This window comes from Camelina sativa, chromosome 11 (assembly GCF_000633955.1).
Source record: "Camelina sativa cultivar DH55 chromosome 11, Cs, whole genome shotgun sequence".
NCBI lineage: Eukaryota > Viridiplantae > Streptophyta > Magnoliopsida > Brassicales > Brassicaceae > Camelina > Camelina sativa.
Window position 1 is genome coordinate 41518644 of NC_025695.1, and position 11348 is coordinate 41529991.

The 11348-nt window shown below is 35.8% G+C and overlaps 3 protein-coding genes across 3 annotated transcripts in view; 1 reads left to right on the forward strand and 2 right to left on the reverse strand.

The window, feature by feature from the left end:
* The window catches only part of LOC104725871 (oligopeptide transporter 8-like), a 5101-nt gene extending 2723 nt beyond the window's left edge, over positions 1 to 2378 (forward strand). The window contains exons 4-6 of the mRNA XM_010444617.1: positions 109 to 740; positions 828 to 1010; positions 1764 to 2378. Of these exons, the coding sequence (XP_010442919.1) occupies positions 109 to 740; positions 828 to 1010; positions 1764 to 2378 (1430 nt within the window). The remainder of the gene's footprint in view (positions 1 to 108; positions 741 to 827; positions 1011 to 1763) is intronic.
* On the reverse strand, positions 2477 to 5087 carry LOC104725872 (vacuolar protein sorting-associated protein 26A). Its single transcript, XM_010444618.1, has 12 exons — positions 4946 to 5087; positions 4624 to 4658; positions 4438 to 4512; positions 4271 to 4345; positions 4102 to 4174; positions 3961 to 4005; positions 3748 to 3859; positions 3585 to 3651; positions 3457 to 3501; positions 3231 to 3286; positions 2969 to 3144; positions 2477 to 2880 (listed from the first exon to the last, which is right to left on the reverse strand). The coding sequence occupies exons 2-12, from the start codon at positions 4624 to 4626 to the stop codon at positions 2699 to 2701; spliced, it is 909 nt and encodes a 302-aa protein (XP_010442920.1). The 5' UTR covers positions 4627 to 4658; positions 4946 to 5087; the 3' UTR covers positions 2477 to 2698.
* LOC104725873 (ATPase family AAA domain-containing protein 1-like) lies at positions 5184 to 7103 on the reverse strand. Its single transcript, XM_010444619.2, has 5 exons — positions 6792 to 7103; positions 6358 to 6658; positions 6095 to 6253; positions 5714 to 6009; positions 5184 to 5623 (listed from the first exon to the last, which is right to left on the reverse strand). The coding sequence occupies exons 1-5, from the start codon at positions 6996 to 6998 to the stop codon at positions 5444 to 5446; spliced, it is 1143 nt and encodes a 380-aa protein (XP_010442921.1). The 5' UTR covers positions 6999 to 7103; the 3' UTR covers positions 5184 to 5443.

The following is an 11348-nucleotide window of genomic DNA, read 5'->3' on the forward strand; positions in this document are numbered from 1 at the left end:
TCTTACCTGGTTATCTCTTCACGGTCTTAACCACAGTCTCTTGGCTATGTTGGATTAGCCCTAAATCGATTCTAGTCAACCAGCTCGGTTCAGGGTCAGCGGGACTAGGTATTGGTTCCTTTGGTCTGGACTGGTCAACCATCGCGTCATACCTTGGAAGCCCACTCGCTAGCCCTTTTTTTGCCTCTGCAAATATTGCCGCTGGGTTCTTTCTTGTGATGTACGTTATTACACCTCTCTGTTACTACCTAGATATCTACAACGCCAAAACCTTCCCAATCTACTCCGGTAAACTTTTTGTAGCCAGTGGGAAGGAATACGATGTAAGAAGCATCATCGATGCCAATTTCCGCCTCGATCATAAGGCTTACGCAGAGACCGGACCGATCCACATGAGCACTTTCTTTGCCGTGACCTATGGACTAGGTTTTGCAACCTTGACTGCCAGTGTTGTCCATGTCCTACTTTTCAACGGCAAAGATCTTTGGAATCAAACCAAAGGAGCCTTAGGGAAAAACAAGAAAATTGATATACATACAAAGATCATGAAGAGGAATTATAAAGAAGTTCCTCTTTGGTGGTTTCTTTGTATTTTTGCTGTGAATCTTGCAGTTATTATCTTCATATGTATCTACTATGAGTCACAGATTCAGCTTCCATGGTGGGGAGCTTTCTTGGCTTGTTTGATAGCTATCTTCTTCACTCCTCTCGTTGGTGTCATCATGGCCACTACTAACCAGGTTAGAAGAAAGATACACCCGTTTAATAACTTGGCTTCACGATCCGGTTATGATCATTAAATCGTGTTTCTGTTTTTTATTTTGTAGGCTCCGGGTCTGAACATTATCACCGAATACATAATTGGGTATGCATATCCAGAGAGACCAGTTGCTAACATATGCTTCAAGACTTACGGATACATCAGCATGTCTCAATCTTTGACTTTCCTCGCTGATTTGAAGCTTGGAACTTACATGAAGATCCCACCAAGAACCATGTTCATGGCACAGGCAAGTATTCATAGTTTTATGTGTATGTGTCACATAAATCTCTCAAAAAGATAAACACTTGACAAGTTTGTTGTTGTTTTCACAGGTTGTGGGGACTTTAGTAGCAGTATTCGTTTACGCATTTACAGCTTGGTGGCTAATGGCAGAAATCCCAAATATCTGTGACACTTCTCTGCTTCCACCAGGAAGTCAATGGACTTGCCCAACTGATCGAGTCTTCTTCGACGCATCAGTGATTTGGGGACTCGTGGGACCAAGAAGGGTGTTTGGTAATCTTGGAGAATACTCAAACATAAACTGGTTTTTTGTAGGAGGTGCAATAGCTCCAGCATTGGTCTACTTAGCCACAAAACTCTTCCCAAACAGGAAATGGATCTCAATGATTCACATCCCTGTTCTTATTGGAGCCACGGCTATAATGCCACCAGCTTCTTCTGTTAACTTCACGAGCTGGCTCGTTTTGGCGTTTGTGTTTGGACATTTCGTGTTTAAGTACAGAAGAGAGTGGTGGCAGAGGTATAACTATGTTCTGTCTGGAGGAATGGATGCAGGAACTGGATTTATGTCTGTGCTTTTGTTTCTTGCGTTGCAACGTAGTGAGATTTCGATTGACTGGTGGGGAAACTCTGGTGAAGGTTGCTCTGTTGCTAAATGTCCGACGGCTAAAGGTGTTATTGTNATAGGTTTATGTGTATGTGTCACATAAATCTCTCAAAAAGATAACACTTGACAAGTTTGTTGTTGTTTTCACAGGTTGTGGGGACTTTAGTAGCAGTATTCGTTTACGCATTTACAGCTTGGTGGCTAATGGCAGAAATCCCAAATATCTGTGACACTTCTCTGCTTCCACCAGGAAGTCAATGGACTTGCCCAACTGATCGAGTCTTCTTCGACGCATCAGTGATTTGGGGACTCGTGGGACCAAGAAGGGTGTTTGGTAATCTTGGAGAATACTCAAACATAAACTGGTTTTTTGTAGGAGGTGCAATAGCTCCAGCATTGGTCTACTTAGCCACAAAACTCTTCCCAAACAGGAAATGGATCTCAATGATTCACATCCCTGTTCTTATTGGAGCCACGGCTATAATGCCACCAGCTTCTTCTGTTAACTTCACGAGCTGGCTCGTTTTGGCGTTTGTGTTTGGACATTTCGTGTTTAAGTACAGAAGAGAGTGGTGGCAGAGGTATAACTATGTTCTGTCTGGAGGAATGGATGCAGGAACTGGATTTATGTCTGTGCTTTTGTTTCTTGCGTTGCAACGTAGTGAGATTTCGATTGACTGGTGGGGAAACTCTGGTGAAGGTTGCTCTGTTGCTAAATGTCCGACGGCTAAAGGTGTTATTGTTCATGGTTGTCCTGTTTTCTAAACTAAGATTCTCAGCTAAACTGTATTTGTATTCCTTAAAAACATTTTCGTTTACAACTTTGGTTTATCTGTTTTCTGTAAACAAAGCTGCTTCTTAAATAACATAAGACAACAAAAAAGTACATTTATAGAGGGAGAAGACAATAGAAGTCGCAAGAATCCAAAACAAAGCAAAACAACATTTGGGTCGTTGAACAAACTACAAAGATGATGTAACTTCATCACTACAAGTCCCAACCAATTTTGCATACAGGGAATGTTTTAAAAGAAAAGGCTTTACACAGTTCTGAAAAATCATTTCTCTCTTCTCTTTTGTAAACATCAAGATGTCTCTTCCTTGAGCCTGTATAATGTGATTTCTTGCTGCTTGAAGTAACGGCGATCCTCTTCATCCACCAGCACAAGATTCAGATAATACTTTACGCTGAATTTGTTGTTGATGTTCGTATGCGTTGGTGTTAGATCATATGGTGTCAAGAAAACTCTTACAGGTATTGATTCGCCTGCAACAATACAATGGTCTCAAATCAATACTTCGTTACAAAACTCACAAAAGGTCTGAATGAGTTTTGGAATGTATGATGGGTGTACCTCTAACTGGAGCACCATCCATTAACTCAAATTTGGCTAGTGTTTCTGTCTCGACGTGAGTATTAGCTCCTGCTCCTGTTGATTCTCGCCGTCTGATCTCAAGATCCATATTCTTTATCTTGATTCTCACCAGAAGAAAGTATATTTTCCCAAGGATAACATCTTTTAGGTGATATCTGCATCCAGACCATAGCGAATTAAATGTTGTTTTCAACTTTCCTAATCACTCGAGCCTAAAATTCTGAAAATCAAGTTGTCTTACTTGCTTTTATTGTATTCAAACTCGATATGGAGGCAGTCCTCGATTCCAACTTCCATCTACAGAACGGGTAAGGGTCCAATAATTAAGCATATCAAAAGGTCATTCACTATCAAAGCAAGAGCGGTAAAGAACCAGTGAACTGAGAGTGAACAATGGGCGAGGCGGCGGGACATAGTTCAACTAATCTTTTTCTAAAATGAAAAACTTGCATCGTATCAGAACTCACCTTAATGCTGTTATTGATTGGAGGAGGCGGGACATAGTTACGGACCTGTTTCAAACCAGTTAAAGAAAGCTAAGTTTATCTTAAATACTATGGTGTCACAAAGATACGCGTATAAGTAAAAAAAATACCACAAAGTCCTGGTATTCAACGATGCTTCCAGCGTAGCCCCGTGTAACTGTTACTTTGAGAACATACCTGAAGAAAACAGAGACAAAAATAATGTACTACAGTACGCAAAATTAGGAACTTATATATTGTTTCCATCTGATGTCAAAGAATAATATGATTTACCTTAGGCGCACATTCACCCCATTGTATGTCTCATAAGGCATCTCAACGCTCGAAAATTCAAAAGGGTATGTCTTTCTTTCATATATTTCTCCAGGTACATCAAGCTCACGCACTGGAAATTAGAATTAGAAGCCACATCAATCAATCAATTACTTATACTACTGAAGAAATTAACATTACCATGTCATAATGGAACCTTAAGTTTGGACTCACCCAAGGAAGTGAAGTCATAAAAGTTTCCTCTGTCAAAGTACATTTCTGTTTAAAAAAAAAAAGAAACAACGATAAGCATATAAAGACATGAGTTCAAAACCAGATAACGAAACCGACATAATTCACACATTATCTACACACCTATTTGACCAAGAAGCTCAACTTTTACACCATTATGCTCGACCTTTTTCCCTTGATATGGATCAATGTGAATCTGGGAGAGACAAGTTATGAAAAAACAAAAAAAAATCCGTTTAAGCAATTCCGTAAACCTCCTGATGACTAGGAAATCTCAACAAAAATAAAGTACCTTCCCAGCAATAGTTTCTTGACTCTGGAAAAGTGGATTCATAACTATTTGTCCATTATCTTTCTTAATGGGTACCTACCGCAACATAGATCGATTGAGTGACATTAAGAAAACCTGCAGCCTAAGTGCATATCTATAGGAGAAGGAAAATAGAGAAACGTATGTACCTGTTTACGATTTTTCCCATCAGTAAAGGTGATTGAAATATTACATGCCGGCTTGAAAGCTCCAAGAAGAAAATTCTGAGATAATAGTCCCACAACAAAAAAGGTATAAACTTTAGAACAAGTTCACGCTAAAGAGAACCACCATCAAGTACACAGAAACAACAACACCAAGCAAAGAGCACTTACCATGATCAGAAGATTCGACCCCCAATCACAATAACCTGTTCACAGAGCACACAAATGAAACAAAATCAGCGGCATTCCCAACTTGAAACACCTAAAAAGGTTTGGTTTTTAAGCTAGAGCTGGTTTCAAATTTAGGCTCACGAGTCGTCACCGAGAAATAGAAATAAACCCTAATCTCAAATCTCAATTCATGAAGAACTAATCAAATAAGACCAAATCACATAGTAATGATACAACGATAAGAAACAAGACTTGATCGAGATTAGCCGCGAGATCCCCACGAACTTAGACTCGGATTGAACAACTTAACAAAATTTGGTACCTTCTGAGGTGAGACGGGGAAGAATCGATCAAATCGACGAAAGATTCTGACAGTTTGGGTTGAAGACGATCGACAGATTCTGACAACAAACAAAACAAAAGAAAAATAAAAACTTTTTTCTCAAGTTGACTCAAAAGCCCAGTTATATTATAAACCGATCAAAGCCCAGGTGGTATCATTGTCATTGACATTGACACGACCATATAACATTCTAAAGCTGCCATTTTTATATAAAGAATAAAACCAAAGCTGATATTTTTATTCAAAATTTGAAGAAAAACGAACAAATTTGTAAAATGTAAAGAACGTTGCTTGAACTAGAAATGAAGTTCCAAGTGAATTTAATTTCCTAAAGACAGCTTTAAAGCATCCTTGGGAAAGGTACCAACTTATTCAGCATATGAGCCTGTAGAGGGTTTACTAAAAAGGTATAATTTCTTTGGGTATACTTTTTGTGGCTATACAAAACTTTAGTGAAGAGCCTCTCTATTCCCAATCTCATTCTGAATCACGTTGATTTCTCATTTTGAAAAGCTTTGAGATGCCGTTTATAGCTGCTTGGACCTCGTCAGCATCTGTTGGGCGTCTAAAACCAGTGTACTCGCTTGCAGCAACCTGAGTCTTCTTTGAGGTAGCAAACGCCTTTTCCAAGTCCAGTTGTGTCAATGGCCTAGGCTCCTACAAATTTCAGGAAACTCAAGATGTCAGTACTAAGAAATCAAGTGAGGAAGAAAAAATTAACATTCCTAAACCTGGTTTCTTACTTACCGAAATCTCTCTGCCCTTTCTCTCTTCCTCTAGGATTTCTCTAATTGGGAAGTAGGCTGCTTTTTTGCAGAGTTCAAAGATATCTGATCCGGTATAATCTTGACATAAGCGAGCTACATGATCATAGTTGATATTTGGTTCAATCCTCTCTCCTTTCAAAATCACTTTCAATATTTGTGCTCTCTCTCGGCAATCAGGCATCCCGATCTCAAAGGCCTGAGGAAAACGCCTCAATATTGCTTCATCGAGCTCTGAAGGTCTGTTAGTTGCAGCAAGAACCATCACCCTCGCATTCTCTACAAAACAAAACACATCAAACTTCAGCTAACACTCAAGTTACATAGTTAAATAAGACAACGAGGACAAGAAAGTTTCACTCACGATCTGTAGTAAATCCATCCCATAAAGCCATAAACTCAGTTTTCATATTCGACATTGCTTCATTATCAGTAGAACGACGCTGGCCAAGAAAGCTATCAACCTCGTCGATAAAAATAATAGCAGGTTGGAGTTTGTAGGCCAAGCTAAATACAGCAGCCACTGAAGCAAGAAACAATACAAAACAACTCATAAATCAGTAAACACAACCAAATAACATCAGTAACGTCAGCTTCTTTTACACACAAAACAAAATCTACACCTACCAAGCTTCTGTGCATCACCAAACCACTTGCTCATCAGATTCGAAACCTTCACATTAATAAAAACAGCTTCTGATTCTCTGGCAATGGCTTTAGCAAGCATAGTCTTCCCAGTTCCAGGAGGACCATACAACAAAACACCCTTTTGAGGACCAAGTAACTTCCCATAAGCAAAGAGCTCAGGTCTCTTCAATGGTAGAATCACAAGCTCATACAAAGCTTGCTTCATTGACTCCAAACCTCCAATAGAACCAAACTCCACATCTATGTGTAATGGGTTTATAACATCACAAGCTATTACATCCTGTTTTCACATATAACACAAGATTTGAACCTTAAATCCCTAATCTTTCGATTGAAATTTTACTATTCCGAACTCAAAAAAAAAAGAACGAACTTTGAATAAGAAATTGGATCATTGGGAGTCCCGAAACTACCTCGTATTGATTGGTTTGAATAAGAGGACGACCCAAACGTTTGGCGATTTCTCGCTTATGCTGGAGAGACTTTTTAGCAGCGTCACGGTTAGGGTCAATTGCTCTGAGACCCACATAGAGAACCAAGCTACTCAATGCTGCACTAGCAACGTACAGTATCAATTGCTCTACGAAATTTGAATCTTTTCTACCCGACGATCTCTTCATATCTTCGGATTTGGGAGTTTTAGAGAAGATACAAAAAAAGAAAAAGAAAAAAAACCTAATTCTTGAAGAGCGTGTGGGTTGAGAGGATAGGTGAAACGAAGAAGAAACTGAAATTACAGGAAAGGAACAGCTCTGGTGGCACTATCGTAATATTGTTAATAATTTTGTGTATTTTCGGATAGTAATTTTATCATCAAACTGGCCTGATAGGCCTTGTTGTGTGGGTATTCACTTCACCAATGGATCTTAAATTAAAAGCCTTCTAAAGCCCAATTTCTATATTAAGATTTTGTGAGTTTTCGTTAGAAACATTTTTATTTAATAATCCTTGATGTATTACTATCAATTTAAAAACATTTAATTAATATTAAAAAAATATGATGGTAGAAATATAGTTTTTCTTTTTGTAGAGAAATACTATTTCCTTCATTTTGTTATTAGTATTTATTAACTTCATCTTCATACAACTACTGAACTACAAGTGCATGAGTTTATCGAGTTATCCCTGACACGTTTCCTTGTTTCAACTCCGGTGCACTCTTTTTCGTATAATCGAAGTGGAAGAGAGAGTTGACCTTAGCATGTATATAACGTATCAACTTCAAATTTTATTATTATAATCCGACATCAAACCCAAAACGTAAATTAATGTATTACGGGAAATCATCCTCATCGTGACTATATGTGAGTTTGACACTTTGTATCACCTTTTGTAATTTAATTAATAGATATTTAAAATAAAGATACACATTTTCAAGATGAGATTAATTATATAAATCATTTGATTGATTTAAAATGTTACATTTGGAATTACTAAAAGACAAAAAAAAACACTTTAATGAAGTTGACTTCAACTTATACAATCAATGACATCCCCTTAGTATTTATGAAAAATTTTGTGACCACACACATAGTAAAACAAAATTAATTGAACGAAACGAAAATTGGAAGATTTTTTTTTTTCTTTTTGTCAAGCTACACTAGCTCGATGACTTTGATTGTAATTCAATAACAATAAATTTTTCTTTTTTTCAGACAAAAAAAACATAAGCCAAGAAGTTTTGATCTTTTTCTTTACACAGCGAATGCTATATTTGTAAAACTTACTAAACACAAATAAATGATCGATTTCAAAAGCGCAATCAATGATATCAGAAAATGGTTTTGGTTTGGAATCAAACTGCACATGGCTTTCCGAAGGCGCGTTAGACAAACGCAGATCTAACTAAAAGACGAGTGAGTTTCTTTTCAACGGCATCAACCACGCTTCATCTTTTATCCACCAAAAAAACAATCAAAGACATATAGAGATCTTGGGCCGTTGGCCGTGCATGCTTCACAACAACAATAAAAGAAAATGTCTGTTTTTTGCATTGGTCATACTTTGTTTCGTCTGTTCTATAGTTTATTTTCTGTTGTTATTACCTTTCGAACGCTAACACTTTTGAAAGAAACGAAGAAAAAAAAACACCGTACCAAATTCGCAGCCTTTCCACTTGTCGTTTTGTCACTTTATGTTTGGGTTCTCATATTCCATTTTTATGCTCTATCCCAAACCAAACACATAGTTGGGGATGCATTACTATCCACTAGAATATTATGAATGTTGATTAGGGAGAACTTTGTAATGACGTTTGAGGACGGTGATGTAATGCCAATGGAGAACAACGAAGTGGATTGATCGATAAACTTAGGTGAAGTGTCAAGATCTAACTATGTATAGTATCTTTACAACTTTTTTTTAGTTTGGCAGTGGAGAATCTCTCTTGAGCTACACCAAACATGGGCGGAATATGTGAACATGGGATGGTTTAAATCATGCCGATAAAAATAGAATTCGTTCATGATCGACTTTAAATACCTTTAAGGGTTGAAGAAATACGCCAAAAACATCTTTAATAATATGTTGATTGTTGAGAGACTTGACATATCAACTAAATAATTTGGCAGACTGACCGAAATATTGAACATTATAATATCAACGCAAAAAATTGTTACTTAGTTACTTAAATAAAAATCGATAAGTTAGGTAAATGATGGCTAAAATACGAATAAATCCATAGAGGACATGGACAGAGCTGGGACATGCATATGGATAATAACAAAAGTACTTTATGATATATCTTTTGTCAAATTCGGTGAAGCTAAATAATCATTATACTGCAAAAAAATAAGTGGCATAGTGGTCCATACATTCTTATAATATACTTAGATTATGTTATATTACAACCTCTTAGAATGATAATATCAATGTATTTACACAATAGAATATAAATGGAAGGTTTGCTTCTTCAATAATTGTTGTGAAAAGAGACCGTATAAAAATAACTGAAAGTGCCATTTTATACCAAATCCTCTTTGCTTGGTGCGTATCATTTGGCATAAAGTGAACTATCATTTAAATGTCTAGGTCCAATATCCTTAAAAGGCGAAGACAAAAATGGGGTAGACTTAAAAGAGTCAATTGATCAGACATGAACTAAAGTTTGTGTAAGATCATATTTTCAATCATTGGAAACTATGAAAGATAGCATGGTCAAGCTGAGAAGCTTAGGACATAAAGAAAACTTAAATAGATAAGTCATATGGTTGATCTTGCTTTCTTCCACCTAGCTAATATTAAAAATGAAAATAGATAATTATCGGATTCAGTACCCATGTTGTGGAAAAAAGTCAAAATAATGCATGGAAAAAGCATTGGAACCTTCGTTGGTTTCATCAAGCAATCAAATACTATTAACTTTTGCATTCAAATATTGTACGTAAGAAAAACTATCAAGAAGATTTCACTCATACTTCCTTTGATACTGCGCAGCCACATCACTACTATGCTCTCTCAGAGTCAGAAGTACAATGTAAAAAAATATGGCAAAGTGCCTAACACTTTCAATATCAATACCAAATACCAATAGAACGACCTTTTAAATAACTCCACCTACGGCTTTAATAATACTATTTCTTTAATTTTCTTAATCATCACGTGTTGTATTCACCAAATTACACTTTCATCTTTAAAAGCTTTTTTTATATTGAGTACTGTATAAATTTAACGTTTATTAATTCCCAAAAAAAAGAAGTACGTCAAAAAAGTCAGAAAAACAAAAGTATAATTCGTACAAAAATGAGTTGTGTTGTTCTGTTTTTCTTCTCCGTAGTGCCTCGTAGTATCTGCGTACCACAACAAGATTCGATCATATACTTGCATGCATACTAGACATCCGAAAGTTATATTGTCTAATATGGTTTGTACTCACACAATCTATGTGTTACAATTCGGTTCAAATTTTATAATGTTTAACTTGTATGTAGACGACAAATGAAGATTAATATAGGGTTTTTTTGCAAACCAATAAGTTTTGTAAAAACTTAATTGAGAAATTAATTAAATTATTGAATTAACAACAAGCGTTACCCGATGAGTGCTAAGAGTTGTTTAGACTTAATTACTGAACACAATTGATTGCTCGCGACTATTTTTGCTTGCCCCTGCTCAAGTTTTTAACCTTGAGACTTGAAGAGAAATGTGAATCTCTTTTCTTTTTTTTTTTTGTTAAAGAGAGAAATATGAATCTCGCATATGTAATTCGAGTTTAGTTAAGACTTTATATGTATTAAATTTATTTTGAAGAACAGACAAAGGATTATGAATAGTGATATTTATCATCGTTTGGCTGGAATTTTTAGAGGACCGTCGGAATGGTAAATTTGTTCTACTGCAGTACGTACGTCTAGTGACTCTTTGTCAAAATATTACATGTAATCGAGTATATATTTAGACTAGTAACATGTGACGTAAACGTGCATATGGCATCATCTGAATGACTTGAAGATGTTACATAGACCATGCATATGATATTTAATTAGGGTCAAAGTCAGACTACTCTTTGATGAACATTTGAAAGCAGAAAACAACCCTTTTCAAACCAAAATAGGTAAATTTGAAAACAATATTTTTCTATATGCATGTTGTCTAATTGACATGCATGATATAATATTAGAAGCATCTTAAAACTATTTAATGTGGTTATTTTCCTTAAACTCAAAACATATCTGACTCATAAATGGTATCTATACCTCTAGGAATATTTCCTCGGTTTTTTATTAGTTGTTGTACCTCTACTAATACTTCTTCCATTTTTTTTAATTAGTTGTTGTTTTAGATTGTTTCACACAAATTATATATATATATAGTATATTACTTTTTTGTTTAATTATTAGAATTTCAAGATTTTTAATATTTTATTTATTTGATCAAAGACAAATAAAATAATTTTATACTAAAATAAATACTATTGGAAAACGAAAATGACAATGAAATTTAAAAAAAAAAAAAAAAAAAAAAAAAAAAAA

Coding starts and splice junctions, on each gene's coding strand:
- LOC104725872 (XM_010444618.1), bottom strand. Junction 3,652..3,747: donor GGGGTGAATGTGCGCCTAAG/GTAAATCATATT, acceptor TGTTTTCTTCAG/GTATGTTCTCAAAGTAACAG. Junction 3,287..3,456: donor CAATCAATAACAGCATTAAG/GTGAGTTCTGAT, acceptor CCCGTTCTGTAG/ATGGAAGTTGGAATCGAGGA.
- LOC104725873 (XM_010444619.2), bottom strand. CDS start 6,998: ATGAAGAGATCGTCGGGTAGAAAAGATTCAAATTTCGTAGAGCAATTG. Junction 6,254..6,357: donor TGGTGATGCACAGAAGCTTG/GTAGGTGTAGAT, acceptor TTCTTGCTTCAG/TGGCTGCTGTATTTAGCTTG. Junction 5,624..5,713: donor GAAAGGGCAGAGAGATTTCG/GTAAGTAAGAAA, acceptor TGAAATTTGTAG/GAGCCTAGGCCATTGACACA.